Source organism: Bubalus bubalis, chromosome 4 (assembly GCF_019923935.1).
Source record: "Bubalus bubalis isolate 160015118507 breed Murrah chromosome 4, NDDB_SH_1, whole genome shotgun sequence".
Lineage (NCBI taxonomy): Eukaryota > Metazoa > Chordata > Mammalia > Artiodactyla > Bovidae > Bubalus > Bubalus bubalis.
The window spans coordinates 18,622,998-18,647,354 of NC_059160.1; the positions used below are offsets into that span (position 1 = coordinate 18,622,998).

Below are 24,357 nucleotides of genomic sequence, written 5' to 3' on the forward strand. Positions count from 1 at the left end.
TGTGTCTTTTATTTTTTAACTTTTAAAATTTTAATTTTTAATACAATTTTGAAAGGTTATTTTCCATTTACAGTTATTACAGAATATTGGTAATATTCCTCATGTTGTACAATACATCCTTGAACTTATACCCGGTAGTTCGTACCTCCCACTCCCACACCCCTATAGTGCCCCTCCCTACTCCCCTAGAATTACAGTGTTTTTGTTTGTAGAGCCTTTAAAGAAGATCAAATTTATTGCTGTGATTTTATGGGGGAAAAAAGTGAGGCCCAATTGGTTAATGCTTTATGACATCTCAGATCATTCATATATTATTTTTAAAATGTCCATGTTTTTAAGGGAGAAGTCAATTCTGATTCCATGTTGAAAACTGTTTCTTTGACTTTAACCCTTGTTTTTGCCATTTTTGTTATTATAAGTATACATAATGGGCTGTCTCAGAGAATTCTGCACCTCTGCCTGACTGTTAAGCTAAAGTGCCTTTGTTCATAACCTGTCCACCTGTAAATGGCAGGAAGAAAAAAATTAACACTTCCCCCTGCCTGAGGCTTGCCACTGTAGGAGACATTTGCAAGATATTAAATGGTCTTTTTACTTTGCTTCCTCACCTCTCCACATTTCTGATCCATAAAATAACCAGGCATCCAGACCCCAAGAGGATGGTTATTTTGAGATGTTTGTCTGCTTGGTCAGCTGACTTTCTGAATAAAGTCATATTCCTTGTCTCTTGATTTACTGATCTCTTGAGCAGTGAGCAGAGCAAGACTGGACTTGGTAACGCGTCCTTTGGTATGTATCATAAAGTAAAAGTGAAGTCGCTCAGTCATGTCCGACTCTTTGCAACCCCATGGACTGTAGCCTACCAGGCTCCTCTGTCCATGGGATTTTCCAGGCAAGAGTACTGGAGTGGGTTGCCCTTTCCTTCTGCAGAGGACTTCCCAACCCAGGGCTTGAACCCAGGTCTCCCGCTTTGTAGGCAGACACTTTTACCGTCTGAGACACCAGGGAAGTCATGTATCATAAAAGACTGAGTGAATTGTCTAAGCTTACAAGGTCATTGGAGGAGCCTTAACTAACTCAGATCCCCCATTTCTGATCCTGTTGCTTTTTCTGCTATATGAGGTGCCTACACACTCAATTATTGCTTTCTTTCCCTTGATCAAATGCAACTTTAATAAATAATAATGACAGAAATATTTAATGTCCATGTGCTGGAGAAGACTTTGAGAGTCTCTTGAACTGCAAGGAGATCAAACCAGTCAATCCTAAAGGAAATCCACCCTGAGTATTCATTGGAAGTACTGATGTTGAAGCTGAAGTTTGGCCACTTGATGCGAAGAGCTGACTTATTGGAAAAGACCGTGATGCTGGAAAAGATTGATGCAGGAGGAGTAAGGAAGGGGCAACAGAGGATGAGATGGTTGGATGGCATCACTGACTCAATGGACATGAGTTTGAGCAAACTCCAGAAGATGGTGAAGGACAGAGGAGCCTGGGGTGTTGCAGTCCGTAGGGTTGCAGGGAGTCAAACAAGACTGGGCGACTAAACAACAACAACAAATTAATGTCACCTTGCTTTTTCTTTTTTGAAAAGCACTTGTTATCATTTAATGAATTTCCCAGCATGTGGCTTCCAGCCACCAGGACACAAGCCCCACCTACACCCTTAATCTTCTCCTCAGCTCTTCTGCTGAAGAATTTGACCTTTACAATGACAGGCTGCTTTGGGAGTTTTCCCTTCCCCAGAACTTTGTAGTAACCTGACAATGCCACATTAATGATAGAAGGAGTTCCAGTCTTGTTCTTGGCAGCATTCACCCATGTCTTCTCACTGACCTAGGTCCACAGTTTATCAAGATTGGCAGTTGGGCAGAAACTCTGGTTCCTCTTAAGTGGTAATCTCTCATATCAACTTTCCCATTTTTGTTGATAATTGTTGACGTTGATGCCGTGGTGATGCATGGCACCAGCATTACCTTGGCTTCCTGGGTGTTTCCAGTGTTTGCCAGTGTGGCCGTGGCTGTGGCTTATGGGGCCCTAAGTCTTCCTTAGTCAGGGTGGCATGTTGGCAGCCTCGACGAAAGAGCGTGTCACCTTGCTTTTATGGAGTGCTTACCAGACATCCTGACCTTGGCATATGCATTATCTCTTCAGATCCCATCAGCAACTCAGCAAAGAATGCTTTATTCTCACTTCACAGTTGAATGATTTGCCCTGTGATCACACAACAGGTAAGTGGTGGAACCGAATTTTAAATGAGTTGATCTGATTCTTTCTTTCCTTTTTTTTTTTGGCTATGCTGGGTCTTCATTATGGCAAGCAGGCTTCTCTAGTTGTGGCACATGGGCTTAGTTCGCCGTGGCATGTGGGATCTTAGTTCCCCAACCAGGGATTGAATCCATGTCCCCTGCATTGCAAGGTGGATTCTTAACCACTGGATCACTAGGGAAGTCCTCAGTTAGTCTGATTTCTGACTTTAAATCAGGAAAGTTAAATGGAGAGAATCAAAGTGCAGCCTCCATTTATTGTTGAAAACAGGTGGGGTTTGTAGACTAAATGCACTTCCCTGGTGGCTCAGACGGTAAAGCGTCTGCCTACAATGCGGGAGACCCGGGTTCAATCCCTGAGTGGGGAAGATCCTCTGGAGAAGGAAATGGCAACCCACTCCAGTACTCTTGCCTGGAAAATCCCATGGACAGAGGAGCCTCGTAGGCTACAGTCCATGGGGTCGCAAAGAGTCGGACACGACTGAGTGACTTCACACATTCACACACACGGTGCAAGTAGGAGTAGGAGAAATGGGAATGGAGAAGATGTGGCTATCCAAAAGAGCAAGACCTTTGGAAATAGCACCAATTCATTCATTCATTTTTTTGTTTTTAAATTGCACAGATACCTATTGAATGTTTGCTATGTGGCAGACACTTTCCTTGGCAGTGAAGAAACCTTGAGGGAAAGACACACCACTTGTCCTTGCCCTCTGTAGGTTATATTCTGTTAGCTTAGAATAATATTCTAGAAATGGAATTGCTGATCAGTAAGGACATAGAGTCCTTCTTGGACATATTGTTGACCAAAAAGGACACATGACAAATAAGGACATATAGTATAGCACAGGAAACTAAACTCAATATTTTATAATAACCTATAAGGGAAAATAACTTGAAAAAGAAATTAGTTTGATATTATATAATTCAAACTGAATCACTTTGATGTACACCTGATATACAACATTGTACATCAACCACGCATGTATGCTCAGTCATGTCCAACTCTTTGTAACCTCATGGACTGTAGCCCTACAGGCTCATCTGTCCATGGAATTTTCCAGGCAAGAATACTGGAGCGGGTGGGTTGCCATTTCCTCCTCCAGACATCAACTGTTTATCAATTTTAAAACATAAAAATAATTTTCCAAAAGATTGAAATGGAATTACTAATCAAAGGATATGACTATTTTTTATTTTTAAAAATTGTGGTAAAATGCATATAACATAAAATTTTATCATTTTAATCATTCATAAGTATGCAGTTCAGTGCCATGAAGTACACTCATTAAGTATATTCACATTGTCATCAATTTCTGGAACTGTTTCCATCTTGCAGAAGAGAAACTTTATGCCCATCAAACTCCCTATTCCCTATTCTTAGCATTTAGAATGAAAGATACTTAAATAAAAGGATATGATTCACAACCCTCAAGGAATGTGTTATCTGGGAGGGTTGTAAGCAAAACACAGTGAAATGCATGGTGATAAGTATTCTCATGGATGCCCACTCAAAACTCATGGGAGGAAGAGGAAGTATCCAGACCTGTTTTGGTGAGTCAAGGAAGTCTTTGCAGTGGAAGTGACCTTTGACCTTGGTCTGTGCAAAGGCTCTAAGATGAAATAAGCTCATAGGAAAAATAAAAATACATCAGTATCATTAAAGCATTAACACTGAAGATGCTGAGTATTAGGAAATGAAACTGGCTAAGGAGATGGGTACCAAACCAAGGAAGTCCTTAAATGTCAAACTAAGGAGTTTAGATTTTATCCTATAAATGGTGAGAAATTATTATATATTAGAAACAACATTTTGTTTTTCCTTTGGGAAAACAAGCTCTTAAAACAGAATCTTGGAGGGCACAAACAAAACCTTGTGTGCACCAGGACCCAGAAGAAAGGAGCAGTGATCCCCCAAGAGATTGAGCCAGACTTGCCTCTGAGTGTCCAGGAGCCTCTGGTGGGGGCATGGGTGGACAGCGGTCTGCTGTGGGGTCAGGGGCACTGAATACAACAGTCCTGACTTAAGTCCTTTTGAAGGAGGTTCTTAAAATAGGTGGTATTTAAAAATATGTGGGAGAGAAACTGACCAAATTCAGAGAGCCTCATGTTAAAGGGTTTGAGTTTATGAATGGTTACAATTTAGGGCAATGATTTGTGACCCCAAATCATTCACGACTCTAGAAAACTACCCCCTTTCCTACCACTCTCAAACAATTTAAAAGGTTCAAATGATAAATTTACATAAAACAGTTGCTTATTGCTTATAGAAATAAAAAGCAATGAAAAATATGTATATATATATTCTTTCCATTTACTGCAATAAAAAAATTTATCAAGATAAAAAATAGGTAGTATAAAATAATGTAAAATGATAATGTCTCTGTTCTCAAAAAGCTTGAAAGTTATTTTCTCTACAGACAACCTGATTCTTCTGCAGCATCTGAAAAGACTTACAGTTGTTAGGCCAAAACAAAAAACCCAAACAGAAATTGATTTATGCTGCCTTGTTTAAGCTACTCAATAACCTCCATGCCTTTGCACATGTAATTCTTTCAGCCCTGAATGTCTACTAAGCTTTGCAGTTTTTTTTTTTTCCGCTGTGAACACTTTGTGTGCGCTTCCCTGGTGAAGCGCAGGGAAGAATCCGCCTGCCAATGCAGGACACGTGGGTTCGATCCCTGGGTCAGGAAGATCCCGTGGAGAAGGAAATGACAACCCACTTCAGTATTCTTGTCTGGAGAATCCCATGGACAGAGGAGCCTGGCGGGCTGCAGTCCTTGGGGTCACAGAGTCGGACACGATGAGCGACTGAGTGCATGCATATTTGTCTAATTAGACTATGAATGACAAGACCTTGAGCTACTAATACATTTCCAGCACTCATCTCAGCGCCTTGCACATAATAGACGCTTAGTACATGTTTGTTAAATTAGTAAATCTCCTTTCTACTCTGTCTACTGCTGACAAATTTCAGATGGTTGTAGAGTTAGCTCCATGCATGGGTAATCTCTTGTGAATTTTTTTTCTGGAACAGTAGAACTAGGAAAGAGGGAAAAAAAAAATTCTGTTCTTTTGTATCCAATTGCCTTTGAGAGCTGGGAAGAGAGCAGTTCACACCTGATTATCATACGTCAGATAAATCAGCAGCACCTGAATTGCTGGGCAGCTCAGCGCTAGAGCTCTCTGCGGCTTCACCTCAGCCATGCTTCCTTCCCTAGCAGCCTTGGCTCTCTGCCTCCTGTTCACTCTGGCCTTTGGCCAGACACTCCAATTCCATGAACATGTCTTTCTCCGATTTCTGGGTTTAGACAAAGTGCCTTCACCCAAGAAATTCCAACCTGTGCCTTCCATCTTGAAGAGAATTTTCCAGGCTCAAGAGGCAGCAGCCAGCACCGGCATCTCCAAAGACTTGTGCTACGTGAAGGAGCTGGGCGTCCGTGGGAACATCCTCCGGCTTCTCCCAGATCAAGGTGAGGACTTTGGAGTGTTTCCTAGAGGAGAATCTGGGGTGAAGAAAGGGCTAAAGGGGGAATAACAATGACTCAGATGGTGAAGAATCCACCTGCAAGGCAGGAGACCTGGGTTCCATCCCTGGGTTGGGAAGATCCCCTGAAGGAGGGCATGGCAACTCTCTCCAGTATTCTTGCCTGGAGAATTCCCCATGGACCGATGAACCTGGCGGGCTACAGTCCATGGGGTCGCAAAGGGTTGGACACGACTGAACAACTAAGTACAGCACAACAATGACCCAGGGGTTTGTGGAAGGCCATGTGCTGGCATTTTACCTGTTCTACCTAATTTAATCCCAGCCACCGTCCTGAGAGGAAGGCAGGTATTCTTAACAAGTTTTTAACAATGAGGAAATTGAGGCTCAGACAGGAGATAACTTGTAACCTATTCAAGATCATACAGCTAGTGTGTGAACAAAGCCAGGAGTCGAAATGTTTTGTTTTGTTTTCTGAATCAACAGCTTTGTGCTACAGTTTAGGTAGTGGGGAGGAGGTGGGAGGGAGGGTGGAATTAGGGCTCAGTCTCCTCCTCTTGAGCCCACGCTTTACGTATCCCGATGCCTTTGAGCTCAGTGTGTCTGTAAATTTTGCTTCCCCCCCACCCCCCACCTCCCCGATCCTTTTGATGGGTAGAAAAGGCTATTCTGGATTTGTAACTACAGAGGGATAATATATGCCACTGTCATACCTTTTAGTACAAGGATCTGAGTAAGTGCCATTCAGTAATTTGCGAAACTGACCACCCACCAAAAATTACCCAGATCAAGTGTTAAAAGCTGATTCTCCAGTCTAGTTCCTGCTCCCACCTGATTCTTATTCAAAGTCGGAGATGGGTGTTGTAATCTGCATTTCTATATAGCCTCCCAGGTGGTTGAGATGCAGAATTGAGAGCTCTGGTTGGTTAGTTTTACAGCAACTGGAAATAAGGTTTCTGTTCAAGAGGCATTTATTGGATATTTAACTAAATGCCAGGAAATCTGTAAGACATGAAGATACAGAGACCGAAGTCTGCCCTTTAAGAGTTTATAGGAAGAGAAAAAAAAAAGTTTATAGAAAAGACATCAACAAACAGATGACTTCCATATGTCCTGCTAAGTGTCTCGTTAGAGGCTCATGGCCTTGGGGGTGGAGTTTCAGGGATGAATTCTGGAGAGTTTTAAGAGGTGAGGGGAACTAGCTTAATGGATTTTCCAAGGAGAGAGTAGGAAATAGCTGAGGCTGCTGCCTTCCCTTCCCCGTGGGAAAAAAATAATTTTTGTGATGATCGAAATTTTATCTAATGATATAGGAAAAGGACAAAATCTTGTAATCACTCCTCCCTAACCCTCCCCCCTCAGAGAAGGCAACGGCACCCCACCCCAGTACTCTTGCCTGAAGGGTCCCATGGATGGAGGAGCCTGGTGGGCTGCAGTCCAAGGGGTTGCTAGAAGTCAGACACGACTGAGCGACTTCACTTTCAATTTGCACTTTCATGCATTAGAGAAGGAAATGGCAACCCACTCCGGTGTTCTTGCCTGGAGAATCCCAGGGACGGAGGAGCTTGCTGGGCTGCTGTCTATGGGGTCACACAGAGTCGGACACGACTGAAGCGACTTAGCAGCAGCAGCAGCAGCAACCCTTCCCCTGGAGAAAATCATTAATAGTTGTATATTTTTCCAGACTTTTCTTCTTTACATTTATAATATAAACTTGTAATATTTTTATAAATGGAATCATGCTATACATTCTTCCAGTATTATGAACATTTTGTACAAGTAAGAGCAAATAGTGAACTTATCCCTATTTTAATGGTTACATGATACTCCATTGTATAGACATAATGCTACAATTTATTGTAACTGGTGCCCTGTTGATGAATATAAACATATGTAGTGTAGCTTTGTATCTATTGTGTACATGTGTGCACTTTTAGTTTTATTTCCATAGGATCATTTCGTAGAGGATTGTTGTATCAAAGAGTAGGCACATGTATACTTATTTTTTTACATTTCTATGTTTAATATACAGCAAATAGCCTCTAAAATTTATACTCCACAATGAGTGTATGAGAATTCTCACTTACTCTGACCATAATCTCTTTAAAAATAGAAACTTACTGAGGTATAATGTACATTCAGAAGTGTGAGTGAATTGTAGGAAACAGCTCAGTGAATTTTTGCAGAATAACTAGCGCCCAGATCAAGAAATAGTACATGACCAGCACCCCAGAGGCTCCTTCATGCCCCCTTCTGGTTAATCACTGCTTCTCTACAGGGGTAATTTCTCTCCTGACTTATAACATCAATCACCTACTAGTTTTGTCCTTTATTAACTTCATGTCAGTGAAATTGTGAAATGTGTCCTTTCTCACGTCTGGCTTCTTTCACTCTACTTTTGTGAGATTTATCCACAGTGTATGTATTTGTAGTTCTTTCTCATTGCTGTATAGGATTTTATTCTCTTGGTATGTGGCAGTGTACTTCATGCTACACTGGGGAGGTCATTAGGTAACAACACTCGTTCAGCGTTTAACTTTTGTTAATCTGGTAGCAGAACAGGATCTTTCTGTTTTAATTTCTGTTTCTTTAATAAGGTGAAATGGTGCATTTTCAAATGAATGATGAATCATTTATTTGCTTATTTATTTAAAAGTTAGAATATAGTCTCTTTTTCTTCAAGCTTTATTGAGATATAACTGACATGCAGTGCTGTGTAAGTCTAAGGTATACAGCACAATGATTTAATATATATATATGCGCGTGTGTATATATATACACACGCACATATACATCACAAAATGATGATCACAGTCAGTCCTATAAAGGAATTCCCTGACAGTGTCCAGAGTTTAATGAACTTGGCATTTTCACAGTTGTGGCCTGGGTTTGATATCTGGCCAGGGAACAAAGATCCTGCAAGCTGCAGAGTGCTGCCAGAAAATAAATAAGTTTAGTGAACATCTATCATCTCATTAGATAGAAAGTTAATAACATAAAAAACAATTTTTTCCCTTGTGATAAAAACTCTTAGGATTTACTTACTGTCTTAACTTTCATATACAACATACAGCAATATTGATTATATTTATCATGTTTAACTCAATGTGAATCATTCAATTTTATTTTCCAAATAATTGCCTATTTACATATTATGACCTTTTTCCTGTTTAGGATTCTTTTCCTTAATGATTTGTGAGGCCTCTTAATCATTCATAAAAGCTGTTTATAAACATATTGCAAGTATTCTTGGTTGTCCTTTCTGCTTTTAATTTTGTTAGTAAAAAAAATTTCATTAATGGTGTCTCTTTGAATACAATTTTTTATATTCATGTTTTCAAATCTGTTCTTCTTTTCCTCTTTGGCTTTTAGGTTTTTTTTTTTTCACTCACACCTAAGGAATGTGATTTAGTGATATGAGTAAAAAGTGAGACTAGTATATTAGAATTAGAGCATCGAACAGGAGAGATCAACTGTTTAGAGAGGATGAGAAGGATAAGCTCTGTGAAAACTTACCTGAATTTGCTAGTTTGCTAGTTAGTCAACGTTCAAGACAGATGTTTATTTCAGTGGAGTAGTAACAGTAAAAGAGTTGGAAAATAGGGACTTCCCTGGTGTTCCAGTGGTTAAGCCTCCAAGCTTCCACTGTGCGGGTCATGGGTTCAATCCCTGGTCAGGGAGATCCCACATGCCAAGTGGTGTGGTCAAAAAAGAAAGAAAGCAACAGAAGACTATATGGTAAAAGGAAAAGATAGCAAACAAAGGCTTTTTTTTTTTTTTTAAGAAGATAGTTAACAAAACAAAACAGAGAGGGGACATTTTTGGTGATCCAGTGGCTAAGACTCCACGTTCCCAGTGCAGGGGGCCCAGATTCGATCCCCAGTCAGGGAAATGGATCCTACATGCCACAAAAGTGGTATGTATTCAGGTATTCAAAAGTACAAGACTAGAGGTTATTGGCACTGAAAGTGTTAGGACATTGTACTTCCACTGCCGGGATCCAGGTTTGATCCCTGGTCAAGGAACTAAGATCCTGCAAGATGAGCTGTGCGGGCCAAAAAAAAAAAAAAAGAATTACCTAAGGATAAAACATAAGGGAGCACCAGATAGCCAGTATTGGTGGGATGACAGATGTTTGTTTTGAAGTCCTTCTAAGTGGTTACAACTCTTGACAGCATAGGATGTTCTTTGTGCCATGGGTTCCTTTGGCAGTTTTGTTGAAGCTGGTGAACCTTTTATCAGAATAATTGTTTCTATGCTGCTGCTGCTAAGTCGCTTCAGTCATGTCCGGGCCGACTCTGTGCGACCCCATAGACGGCAGCCCACCAGGCTCCACCATCCCTGGGATTCTCCAGGCAAGAACACTGGAGTGGGTTGCCATTTCTTTCTCCAATGCATGAAAGTGCAACGTGAAAGTGAAGTCACTCAGTCGTGTCTGACTCTTAGCAACCCCATGGACTGCAGCCTATCAGGCTCCTCTCTCCATGGGATTTTTCAGGCAAGAGTACTGGAGTGGGTTGCCATTGCATTATCTGAATTGTTTCTATGCCTAAAGTTAAATATTTAGAATTTTAAAAGAAGTCAATTAAATATGGAAATACATTTATAGATATATTATAAAAATAAATGTGTGTATATTAATATAAATGATGCTTTTGTGCAACAAGTAACAAGATCTAGAGAAGGGACTATACCATCAATTCAGAGTAGTTCAGGCATAAATGTTACTTTGAAATGTTTGCAACAACTTAATATATGAACATACCTATGATTTTTATTGGTAACAGTGTCATAGGCTCTTAGAATATTATTAAGATTTGTTGCCTATGTTCATAATCGAAAGAAATGATAAATTTCACTTAGAGTTTACTGAAGATAAAGATGTGATTCTTTTTCCCATCTAAGATGATAGACCTTCTAAGTCCTATTCAGGATCCCTTGGGGACCTGCAGTTATGAAGACAAGAATGTCTGGTCATAGATAAGGAGTAAAAGAAACAAATCCTCCCAAATGGAGGGTTTGAGTATAACTGAGATTTCTCATCCTCTTTTTATTTGCTGTTTTATTTTATTTTTCTGGCCACACCCCGTGACTTCTGGGATCTTAGTTCCCCAACCAGGGATTGAACCCATACCTCCTGCAGTGGAAGAAGTGTGGAGTCCTTACCACTGGAATGCCAGGGAAGTCTTCCCTGCCCTTATTTTGTGTGTGTGGATATACATACACTGTTTGACATTGATATGATCACACAGGTTGGGGTGAAATGAAAAACCTCATGATGACTCTCACATCTTTCGTTCCCATCTAGGTTCCTTCCTTTACTCCGAGAGCCTTTCCCACACCTCCTGCCTACAGAAGCTCCTGTCCTTTAACCTGTCTGCCATTGGAGATGAGGAGCAGTTGACAATGGCCCAGCTGGGCCTAGACTTGGGGCCCAACACTTACTATAACCTGGGACCAGAGCTGGAACTGTCTCTGTCTCTGGTTCAAACAGAGCCCCATGTTACAGACCAGGCCACCCCGAAGATGGGTAAAATGTTTACACTGCAGTCAGTACCGTGGCCTCAAGGTGTCCTTCACTTCAACCTGCTGGATGTGGCTAAGAGGAATAATGACCCCCACAAGAATTTAGGTCTGTTTCTAGAGATAGTGGTCAAAGGAGGCAGAGCCTCGGGGGAGAATTTTCAGCTCGAGGGCACCTGCGCCAGGCTGAGACGTTCTCTTCACACTTCACTGCTGGTGGTCACCCTCCACCCTGAGCAGTGCCGATCTCCCTCCCGCAAGAGGAGGGCAGCCGTCTCTACCTCGAAGGCTTCTTGCAAGAGCCTCTGCCATCGCCACCAGCTGTTCATCAACTTCCGGGATCTGGGTTGGCACAAGTGGATCATTGCCCCCAAGGGTTTCATGGCCAATTACTGCCACGGAGAGTGTCCTTTCTCACTGACCATCTCCCTCAACAGCTCCAATTATGCTTTCATGCAAGCGCTGATGCACGCTGTCGACCCGGAGGTTCCCCAGGCTGTCTGCATCCCCACCAAGCTGTCCCCCATCTCCATGCTCTACCAGGACAATGATGACAATGTCATTCTACGGCATTATGAAGACATGATAGTTGATGAGTGTGGGTGTGGGTAGACTGGCAGCAGTAGACTAGAAGGGGTGCTCTCGGGGTAAATGCTCTAATAATAAAACTACCTGGCTTATGACCTTTGGATCTGAATTGTCAGTATGTTTATGCTTACAGTTTATCATCATTATCCACGATTAATGATGTCCCCTAGTTATACACACACACACACACACACACACACACACACACGGTCTTAATGAACTTAATTTCTGCATCATGCACCTGAGGGTATATTAGAGTCTAGATAGAAGGAAACTGGAATTTACTGATAGCCTATTATGGGCAGGCACTATTCTATGCATTAACTTATAAATACATGTCACTGCTCTTTGAGGTAAGCATTATTATTTATGTTTCATAGATAAAGCAGCTGAGATTTAGAGCAGCTAAATATCCAGTTTTTCTAGAGGCATCAACTTTGGGAGTTCCCCAGAAGTCCAGTGGTTAGGACTCCAGGTTTTCACTGCCACTGTCTGGGTTCAAGTTCCTGTTCAGGGAACTAAGATCCTATGAGCCTTCAGACTTGAACGAGGGAGCCTGATTAGCATAAGCAAAAGTCATAAAAGTTCACCTGTGAACCGTTTATCATTACGTGAGTTTATAGTAAGATGCCAAGGGAAGAGGACCAGCCAACATACTGGGCTTCATTAAAAATAAAAGTGCACCAGTAATTATATGAATGTGTATTAGGAAATTAGAGGAAGGGATTAGTTAAAATTTAAATGCCAAGATTCAAGAAGCTTCAGATCTAGGTACTAGAGGAATTCTAGTTATTTCAGACTGTGCCACTCCTGTCAATATTCTTCAATCAAGAATCTGACTTATGGTTGGATCTGGCTTATTTGTAGTAAGCCATGCCAGGTCTAGTTTCTTCAGTGTGTAAGTTGCTCATATTAATTGGGATGATTCCAAACCATGTTGGCGAAACATGAAAAATCAGCCTGTTGGGTAAATTATTTCTGAAGCAAATTATCACTAGTTTTACTTTTATTATTTATTGAGCATCTATTATATGCCATTTATTGTACAAGGTCTTGGGAAAGAAAAGATTTCTTGGGAAATTTCGCTGTAGTGTGTAAAATCTAGCATGTTGTGCTGTGCTTAGCACTCAGCCATGTCTGATTCTTTGCAACCGCATGGACTATAGCTCACCAGGCTCCTCTGTCCACGGGAATTCTCCAGGCAAGAATACTGAAGTATGTTGCCATTTCCTCCTCCAGGGGATCTTCCCAACCCAGGGATTGAACCCAGGTCTCCTGCATTGCAGGTGGATTTTTTATAAGCTGAGCTACCAGGGAAGCCCTAAAATCTAGCATATTTGGCTTAAATTATTTTAATATCTACAAGTGAAAAAGAATATACCCCAATAAGTGAATATTTAATTATTCAAATTATAATAATGAACTATGTTACTACATTGTTTAAGTGAAATATTAGCATATATCATTGTTCAAATTATATTTATTAACTACTGTATTACTATATGTACTTTAAAAGTTTTTTTTTTTTAATAATTTTTTTGGCTGAGTGTGTAGCTTATGGGGTTTTTTTTTTGTTTTGTTTTTTGTTTTTTAATTCTTAGCTGTTGTGGCTCTTCATTGCTGTGCTTGGGCTTTCTCTAGTTGCAGCCAGAAGGGGCTACTCTTTGTTGTACCCGGGCTTCTCATCGCAGTGACTTCTCTTATTGTGGAGCACAGGTTTTAGGCTCGCAGGCTTCAGTAGTTGTGGCTGGTGGGCTACAACGAGCCCTGACTTAGTAGCTGTGGCTCATGGGCTTAGTTGCTTCTCAGTGTGTGGGATCTTCCTGGATCAGGGATCAAACCCTTGTCCCCTGCATTGCAAGGCAGATACTTAACCACTGGACCAACAGGGAAGCCCCAGCATGTAGGATCTTAATTCCCCAACCAGGGATCAAACCTTGGCTCCCTGAATTGGAAGCACAAAGTCTTAACCACAGCACCACGAGGAAGTCCCTGTCTGAAAGTTTTAAAGAGAAATTTTAACATTTTCTTTGCTCATCTCAGTGTTTCAGGAATAGAAATTCTAATATTTTCTTCCTCCTCACCCAGATATTTCAAGGTGTATTTCCCCCAGGCTACACACACCTACTTTCTAGACTTTTTTTTTTTGGACTGAGTACATTGACCATGATAATCCTGTTCTCCTGACCCCAGCCTTATGATGATCAACCTTTCATGGCCTTTCTTACCTCAAACATTGAGTTGTTTGGGTCAGTTATTGAAATTGCAAGAATGTATCACTGAGACTTCCCTGGGGTGAGCCAGTGGTTAAGAATCTACCTTGCAAGGCAGGAGACAAGGGTTCAACCTCTGGGTGGGGAACTAAGATTCCCACATGCCACAGAGCAACTAAGCTTACCTGCCACAACTGAAGCGTCCCACATGCTGCAACTAAGACCCAATACAGCCAAATAAATAAATACGTTTAAAAAGAAGTGTGTTACCAAGTCGACTGACCACAATTCTTGAGACTGCATTGCTAAATTTACTTTTGAATTGAGCTGAATTGTTACTAACAGATTTCCTGAGTCAAAGAAATAGATTTTGTGTGTGGGGGTTGTCTGTTTTTAATACCTTATGTTATTTTTAAAATTATTTATTTTTAATTGAAGGATAATTGCTTTACAATATTGCTTTGGTTTCTGCCCTCCATCAACGTGAATTAGCCATGTGTGTGTGTGTGTGTGTGTGTGTGTGTGCTAAGTCGCTTCAGTCGTGTCTGACTCTGTGTGACCCCATGGACTGTAGCCCTCCAGGCTCCTCTGTCCATGGGATTCTCCAGGCAAGAATACTGGAAGGGGTTGCCATTTCCTCCTCCAGGGGATCTTCCCAATCCAGGGATCGAACCTGTGTCTCTTATGTCTCCTGCATTGGCAGGCAGGTTCTTTACCACTATCACCACCTGGGAAGCCCATACATACATAAGTCCCTTCCCTCTTGAACCTCCTTCCCCTTCCACCCTTTCCCATCGGTCTGGGTTGTTACAGAGTCTCAGTTTGAGTTGCCTTCATGTTATTTTTTTAAGTTACTGAAAAGATAGTGGCTATTTCCTTCTGCTAGTAGTTCTGCAGTTAGCAAGTTTAGTCACTCCTGACTTAAGTTATCTCCTGAGGCCATTACCACTCCTGAAGCTATATTACACACACACACACAAACCATGCATTACTGCCTTCTGACTTGATTCTCTTATTGTCCTGCTTCTCTGTTGGAATCTTAAATGTCCACTTAGATCAGTCTATAAATAGCACATGCCAGGAAAGTCAAGTTGTATGCTGTGACTGGGGCAGAATGGCACAAAACAAATTCCAAAATATGTTATATACAATGTGTATAGCACAGCTATTTCAGAACATTTCAAGACTTAAGATCTTCTTTAATGGCAGGTCCATCCAAGTACCACAGGCCAGTTTGATTTGAAATTTCACCATCAATTTAATTCATTTAAATTCAATTTGACATTTACTGAATATCTTGAAAGGTAGAAAGAAGGGCACAAATTCTGCCTTAGGGTAGTTTATTATCAAGTGATGTTCCAGCTAGATTTATAAAAACTAGTTCAAATAGCTTCCATCAGGCTCTGATCTGTTTTAACACACTTTGACTTGTTTTTCAGATGTCTTGTCCTGTTTCTGATAAGTTGTATCATGGCACCTGATACTTGTCTCTTTTTAACACTCTTCTGTGGTGCTGGAGAAGACTCTTAGGGATCCCTTGGACAGCAAGGAGATCAAACCAGTCAATCCTAAAGGAAATCAACCCTGAATATTCATTGAAAGGACTGATGCTGAAGCTCCAACACTTTGGCCACCTGATCCAAAGACCTGACTCTTTGGAAAAGACTCTGATGCTGGGAAAGACTGAGGACAGAAGGTGAAGGGCCCTGGTGACAGAGGATGAGATGGTTGGATGGCATCACCGACACAATGGACACGAGTTTGAACAAGCTCTGGGAGATAGTGAAGGACAGGGGAGCCTGACATGCTGCATTCCATAGGGTTGCAGAGATTTGGACATGACTTAGTAACTGAACAACAACTTTACACTCCATTCTTTGTAAGTATTCTTCATCCCAGAGAGAAGGCCATAGTTCTATAACCTCGAGAACCATAGAAGCCATCAGGAGACTACCTGATGCCAGCCTTGAGTGTCTTCAGATGTCTATAGATGAAAAAAAATGCAGGCTGTGCACATACTCTGATCTGTATCAACTACCCTGCTCCTTGAATGATAACTATAAGACCCCTTGCTACCCTCTCCAAGACAGACACACAGAGAGCACTAGCCCGCCATGGCTCACCTTGCCTCCAAAGCAATAAAGCTATTCTTTTCTGCTTCACCCAAAACTCCGTCTCCTAGATTCAGTTTGGTCCCAGTGGATAGAGGCTGGATTTTGACAATAAACATCAGATTAGGTTAGGCCTAAATTTTCTTTTAACATAAGAAAATATGGCATAAATAGAATATCAGGAGTTGTTTGTGGGTTGTTTCCTTGTTGGGGGCCAGCGTGAGGCACTCCACCCGTGGCAAAGGTCATGAAGAAGGAGGCTCGACATACCCAAAGGCGGGATCGAGCCTCAGGAGTCCCCCTGGAAATCCTCGAGCATCTACCCCCATAACCAGAGCCTGCCTACTTTGCTACTTTGTGCTCTCACCTACACCCCTGACTTTACAGGGAGCTGTACCCCACCACCTCTTTCGGAGAAAGAGTTAACTTAGAGCTCCAGTTAATGATAATTCCTGGGCGTGATAGGAGTGTTTCAACCTACAAACTCCTCTGAAGGTTCTCTAGCCTGCCTGACAGGCTTGTCCGGCCACATGTAATTGCTCACAGCCTCCCATCTGTGAGAGGCACTAGATGCTTTAAACCTTCTAAAAACAGGTTCTCTAGAAAAGTTAGAAAACCATTAGTATAAGTATAGTGGGCTGATTAGAAATTGTATTGGTGAAGGGTTTTTCATTTGTTGAGCCAATGTTTGCTGCTAAGTTTCCACATCCCCTGCCCTTATACACATTAATGAATATATAGAAGAAATAAGTATTAACCTTTGATATTAATCACGTTAGACCTTAGGCTAAGTAAATTCTTTCCTTAATTAAAACCCACTACACCCTCACCCTATAGGAATGTAACTTTATCTGGTACCTTCGGAAGGTGGAGTCTTTTTTAAGAATAATCACCCCTGGAGAAATAAGTGTCCTGGTTGACTGACCGTTGTCACAAGGAGAGGGTCATAAATTGTCAGCAGGCCCCCTGGCCAGAAGATGATGTAACACCCCTAAGACCTCTGTATACATTTGTATGAAGCACCTGACTTTGATAAAAGTCAGGACTGCTGACTCCGCATGACTTTTGCATAACATCTCAGTGTATAAAAGTAGACCATGGAAAATAAAGTATTGGGATCAGTTCCTCGAAAGACTGGTCTCCCCATGTCTCTCTCTCTCTCTCTCAAACTCTGGCTGAGTCACCATCTGGAGCGCAGAACCCGCCATGCTTACTAATTATGCCTGGGCTTCTAAGATCCGACCGGGGAGGCCTCAGTGTCTCCTCTCCTTCGGGAGAACGGAAGGACACCTGCAGCCTACATAAGTGGTGCAAACTTCTTGTCTTGAAGTTTTATTAGTCTCCCACGTAAACCAAGCTACTCAGCCTCTTTACTCCACAGAATTTTCCTACTGAGCTATCCTCATTCTATTACTCTTTACATCTCTAATTAATATCTATTTGAAGCTATTGTATCCTGATCCTCGCCGACGCCGTCCCCGCTTCGAATACCCTGGATCAGCCGGGGCTGGACCTCGGCAGTTTCCTTACCACTTCTTTTTTCACTAAAGACAATAATAAACACTTCAGCTAGTATCTCCATGGAGAAGGCAATGGCACCCCACTCCAGTACTCTTGCCTGGAAAATCCCATGGATGGAGGAGCCTGGTGGGCTGCAGTCCATGGGGTTGCTAAGAGTTGGACACGACTGAGCGACTTCACTTTTCACTTTCATGCATTGGAGAAGGAAATGGCAACCCACCTCAGTGTTCTTGCCTGGAGAACCCCAGGGATGGGGGAGCCTGGTGGGCTGCTGTCTATGGGGTCGCATAGAGTCGGACATGACTGAAACAACTTAGCAGCAGCAGTATCACCAAGGTTTCTCTCTCTTTTTTTGGTCACCCTTTGCAGCATGTGGAATGTGGGGTCTTAGTTTGCTGGCCAGGGATTGAACCTATGCCCTCTGCATTGGAAGTGTGGAGTCTTAACCACTGGACTGCCAGGAAATTCCCCTCACCAATACTTCTTACTGTAAAAAAAAAAAAAAAAAATTATTTTAATTATAACCATCCTGGTAATTAAGAAGTTTTATTTCATTGTGGTTTTGTAGTTTCCTGGTGATTAATGATGTTGAGCATCTTTTCATGCGCTTTTTGACTATCTATATATCAAAGTATTACAATATCCACCCTCTTAGAACTTGGGTTCCTTACAGCAAAACACTCAGACAAATAAAAATCTATGGGCAACTTACCAAAGTTCCATTTGGTCGTTAATAATTACCATGGTCTGTTATCATATCCTGTGACAATGTCTCTCAGGGAAGGTTACTCAGGCTAGCAGGCTTTCGGTGGAGATCTTGTGAGGATCCCCAAAGCAGTAGTGATCTCAGTAGATGGACAGCTTCACCCTTTCAGATATCTGGCATAATTGAGATAGGAGACAATATTATCTCTTGCACTGAGCCTTTTTCCCTAGGTGTTTTTTGTTATTGTTGTTTTTTAAAGTCTTTATTGAATTTGTTACATTTTTGCTTCTGCTTACCTTTTGGTTTTTTGGCCATGAGGCATGTAGGATCTTAGCTCCCTGACCAGGGATAGCACCTGCATTGGAAGAACTCTGCATTGGAAGAAGTCTTGACCACCAGGGAAGTCCCCCAAGGTGTTTATTAACATTGGATTTTCTTTATATTCATTCCTTTACCCTCAGTGACCATTCCTCCTCTTCAGATACTAAATTTTATGTATTTGTTTGCCTCAATTAAAAACTAAAAAGAAAATACATGTAACCAGTTGACCATAGATGTATAGGTTTATTTCCATGTAGAGGTCTTGCATATGCTTCAAAGGATAAAAAGAGAAGGGAATTCCCTGGTGGTACAGAGGCGAGGACTGGTCACTTTCACTGCCCTGGCCCTGGGTTCAACCCCTGGTTGGGAAATTAAGATCCTGAAAGTTATGCATTGCAGCAATTAAAAAAAAATATATATATATATATATATATATGTTTATATATATATATAAAAATAGAGAAAAAATCAAAATTAAGAGAAAGGCAATAAAACCATAGATATGAATAAAACAATACTATGTAGCAATTGAACATTAACAGAATAAAATGAGAAATTATTTAATCATCCCAATACATGCAAAAACAATAATATGACAAAAGTCACAACTGTTAGTGATTAAACTCTCAACAAAATAGAGAAAATATTCTTTAGCTTGATGAAGGGCACCTGTGAGAAACCTATAACTAACATCATACTTAAAAATGAATAACAGAGGCAAGTCCCTGGAGATCCAGCGATTAGGACTGGGCACTTTCACTGCTGTGGTCTGAGTTCAGTCCCTGGCAGGGAACTAAGATCCCACAAGCCACATGGCGTGGCCAAAAAAAAAAAAGAACAGCTGAATGCTTCCCCCTGTTAAGAAATTATAAGCCCCAAATATAGTCACTTATGTTAAGCCCACATTATTAAACCAAGACTTGATAGCTACCTAAACTAAATGCAGTTTCAACCTTGCCTAGGAATGTAATCTTCCCAGGTCAGTCTGGAATTTCCTGGTCAGCACCAGAGAAGTAATGTGCCTAATAGACATTTTATTCCCCCAAAGGAAGTAACCTTGTCAGAAAGAACCAGTTCATTTGTTTATGATTTCCTTGTCCCACGTCCTCCTTGCTATTTAAAATCTTTCCTCTTCTGGAGTGCTTTGGAGCTCCTTTCTCTTGACTGGCTAGGCAGGATGTTGCCCAATTCATGAATCTTTTAATAAGACCAATTAGGGACTTCCCTGGTAGTCCACTGGTTAAGAATCCACCTTCCAATGCAGTAGACATGGTTTCAGAAATAAGAGCCCACATGCCTTGAGGAAATTAAGCCCATGTGCTGTAATTAGAGAAGCCCTTTAAGAAAGAGAGAGAGAAGCTCTTGTGCAACAAAGATATAGCTCGGCCAAAAAAAAAAAAAGAGAGAGACAGAAGTTTAAAAAAAGCCAATTAGATTTTCAAATTTTCTCAAATTTTGTTTCTAAATACCCCTATGATTGGGAATAAGTAAGGACATTCCCTATTACCTTCTCCATTGAACATTTTATTGGTATCCTTAACTATTCCAATAAGACAAAAAGAAGAAATAAAAAGGCACACTTGTTGGAAAAGAAGTTAGACTGTCTATATTTGCAGACAGCATAATCTTTGGAAAAGCCTAAAGAATCTACCAAAAAAAAAGAAAAAATTAGGAATAAGTGAAGTTAGCAAATTCACAGATTGGTTCTGTAGGGGAGCAAAATATACCCCTCTCAAATGTCTCTTTGGCATGTGGATTATTTCAAGTTGAAAACAATCAAAGTCTCAAACAAACAAAAACTCAACCAGAAACGTTGACTTTCCTCCTTAGCCGTCTAAAGAATTGAGATAAAGGGCCTTTTCCAGAATAGAGCTGTCGCCAGAAATATCTGCCAAGAATATGGGTTGAGTGTGGTGGAGCGAGACTGAGCAGGACCTAGAGATGAGAATCCACTCTGGATCCCATTGTCTCTGTACAGCTCGGCAAACATCTCTTTACCATGTGGTTTTGCATTTCTCTGTGAATTTTCTCCCTCCCGTTTGAGGTCGCTGGAGAAGGAAATGGCAACCCACTCCAGTATTCTTCCCTGGAGAATCCCATGGACAGAGGAGCCTGGAGGATTACAGTCTATAGGGTCGCAAAGAGTTGGACACGCCTGAAGTGACTTAGAATGGATGTACATCTTTGAGGTCCCAAACCACTATCCCAGAATCTTCTTTTGTCTTTAGCTGATGTGAGGGCTTTGGCCATTGTGACAGGTGATTCTATTTTCCTGGGTCTCTCCCATGTATGCATGCATGCTCAGTCATAAAGGACTCTTTGCGACCCCCATGGGCTCTTGCCCACCGTGGGCAAGAACACATGGGATTTTCCAGGCAGAATGCTGGAGTGGGTTGCCATTTCCTATTCCTGTGTTCCCCATGTATAGATGTTGTGAAACTTTTGTTTGATTTTTCTCCTGTTATATGTCTCATGTCAGTTTAATTCTTAGACCAGTCAGAAGAACCTAAAAAAAGGTAACATTTCTTCCCAAAAGTTACAAGGTGAATATACAAAAATCAATTCTATACTATCAATGAAGAGTTAGAAAATGAAATAAAAAAAAAAAAGCCAATACCACTTATAATCAAATTAAAACCATGAAACACTATGGGATAATTTTAATAAACTATACAAGACACATACTGAATATCACAAAACATTGCTAAGTGAAACTAATACCTAAGTAACTGAAAGAACATAGCATGTTTAAAGGTTAGATCCTGGGTTGGGAAGATCCCCTGGAGGAAGGCATGGCAACCTACTCCAGTATTCTTGTCTGGAGAATTGTGGGCTAGAGTGGGATCCCAGTTTCCCAACCAGGGATGGCACCTTATGCCCTCTGCACTGAAAGTGTGGATTCTTAACCATTGGATTGCTGGGGAAATCCCCCTGCCAAATTCTTCCATTGAAGTTCTAACCCCTAATGTGGCTATATTTGAAAATGGGAGCATCTGAGAAACTAAAAGTTAAATGAGCTTATAAGGCTGGAACCCAAATCTAAGAGGATTAGTGTGCTTGTAAGAAGAGAGCTCCCCACCCTTCAGGCTGCACACACAACATAAGATCGGTAAAATTGAAAGTGTTGGTTGCTCAGTCATGTTCGACTCTTTGCTACCCCATGGACCCCATGGACTGTAGCCTGTCAGGCTCCTCTGTCCATGGGATACTCCAGGCAAAAATAGTGGAATGGGTTGCCATTTCTTTCTCCAGGGGATCTTCTTGACTCAAGAATTGAACCCATCTCCTACATGGCAGGCATATTCTTTACCATCTGAGCTACCAGGGAAACCTGCAAGTTCAGGTGAGAACACAGCAAAAAGGCTGTGTCTACGAGGCTGTAAGTTCTCACCAGAACCAGATTAGTTGGAACTTTGATCTTGCACTTCTAACCTTCAGAAGTCTGAGAAAATAAATTTTTATAGTTTAACCCATCCATTTTGTGGTAGCCCTAGCTGAGTAATATGTAATATCCATATGAACAAAAGTCAACTCTGTCTCTTAACATCACACCACAAAAAAAAAAATGGATTGTAGACCTAATATAAAAGCTAAAACCAAAACTACGAATACTAGAAAATATAGGAGAATAGAATATCTTCATGTCGTTTGAGTAGGTAATGACTTTGTAGACAAGATCCAAAAGGCACTAACCATTAAAAAAAAATTGATAAATTGAACTTCCCCCAAATTAAGAACATTTATTCTTCAAAAGACACCATTAAGGAAATGAAAAGTCAAGTCAGAGACTAAGGAAAATATACATACAGATATATATAGATAGATACATATAAATATATACAGTATATATACAGGTATATACTAAAGAAAATATATACACAGAAAGCATATATAAATATATACAGTATATATACAGGTCCTTTTTTTATTTTTATCTCCTTACTAATTTGTAGGAATTCTATACATATTTTAGATACAATTCCTTTGTCATATGTGTATATATGCTTTCTGTATATATATTTTATGTACTACATAAAATATATATATATTTTATGTATAGAATTCTTACAAATTAGTAAGGAGATAAAAATAAAAAAAGGACAAAACACTCAAACAGGCTTCAGAAAAGAAGATCTATAAATAATTAACAGGCACATGAAAAGATGCTCAACATCGTTAAGAACCAGGGAGATGCAAATTAAAATCTACATACCCACAGAAATTACTGCAACTAGAAAGGCTGACCAAGTGTTGGGGAGGACATCAAACGACTCAGATATTCATTTCCTCCTGGTAGGAGTGTAAAGTATTATAACAGCCCAATAATATTCTTAAAAGTTAAATGCTTACCTATTTGATCCAACGATTTCACTCCCAGTTTCTTTACCCAAGAGAAGAAAATAAATAAGGTTACACAAAGAATTGTACACAGTGTTCACATCATCTTTCTTCACCATAGCCTAAAACTGCAAAATTAGCCTAAGTCCACCAAAGGATAAATGAATAAATAAATTGTAACATAACCCTATAATGGAATTCCAGAAATAGAAAGAAATGAACCACTGATACACCTAATCATGTAGATCAATTTCACAAAGTAGTTGAGCAAAAAATGTGTTGGTGAAAAATTAATCAGTTCATCCAAGAAAGAATTGAAAAATTTTATTACAGACAAATTTGAGGATTATAACCCAGGAAGCTCTTAGAATCATTCTGTTCATTAGAAGTTGAGACATAGTTCATGTAAGTTTTTTGAGCCAGAGGGCTGTACCTTATATGACAGTTTACATAATCCAGATTTAAACCCCATTGTGGTGGGTCCTGTGACAAGATCAAGAAGGAATATTATCTTTTAAGGAGTTGTCTTGTTGATGCTAGAATTTGCAGTTCATGGTTGAGCAGGTATTCCTGCCAATGGGGGAGATTTGGTTCATGCATAATGTAGACACACAATTCACAGTGTGGAGAGGGGTGAGGTCAAAGGGTAGAGAATTTTCAAAAATTTATTTTCATTTTCAGTTGCCCTGGATCTTTGTTGCTGCACGTGGGCTACTCTCTAGTTGCAGCGAGTGGAATCTACTCTTCACTGCGTTGCTCAGGTTTCTTACTGTGGTGGCTTCTTTGTTGCAGAGCTGGGGCTCTAGGCACTTGGGCTTAGCCATCGCAGGGCTTCTGGAATCTTCCTGGACAAGGTATTGAACCTGTGTCCCTTGCATTGGCAGGTGGATTCTTATCCACTATACCACCAGAAAAGTCCCAGAGAAGAATTTTTATGTTTAAATTTTTCTTGTCTTGCCATAAATGTGAATTTTATTTTACAAAAGCAATCATCAAAGTTTGACACATTATATGATTCCTTTTGAATGAAATTATAGAAGAATCCAAACTAATCTTTAGTGATAGAAACATTAGTGGTTGCCTAGGACTGGGAGTGTGGAAAATTCTGCAAGAGATAGGAATACCAGACCACCTGACCTGCCTCTTGAGAAACCTATATGCAGGTCAGGAAGCAACAGTTAGAACTGGACATGGAACAACAGACTGATTTCAAATAGGAAAAGGAGTATGTCAAGGCTGTATATTGTCACCCTGCTTATTTAACTTCTATGCAGAGTACATC

The 24,357-nt window shown here is 40.7% G+C and overlaps 1 protein-coding gene and 1 pseudogene across 1 annotated transcript; one reads left to right on the forward strand and one right to left on the reverse strand.

Annotated features, from left to right (window-relative positions):
• Nucleotides 1-466: 466 nt before the first annotated feature.
• LOC102405799 lies at nucleotides 467-2,064 on the reverse strand (annotated as a pseudogene).
• Nucleotides 2,065-5,217: 3,153 nt separating this feature from the next.
• GDF3 (growth differentiation factor 3) lies at nucleotides 5,218-11,960 on the forward strand. The gene is made up of 2 exons (XM_006069793.4): nucleotides 5,218-5,740; nucleotides 11,063-11,960. The coding sequence occupies exons 1-2, from the start codon at nucleotides 5,473-5,475 to the stop codon at nucleotides 11,887-11,889; spliced, it is 1,095 nt and encodes a 364-aa protein (XP_006069855.2). The 5' UTR covers nucleotides 5,218-5,472; the 3' UTR covers nucleotides 11,890-11,960.
• The last annotated feature ends 12,397 nt before the right edge of the window (nucleotides 11,961-24,357 follow it).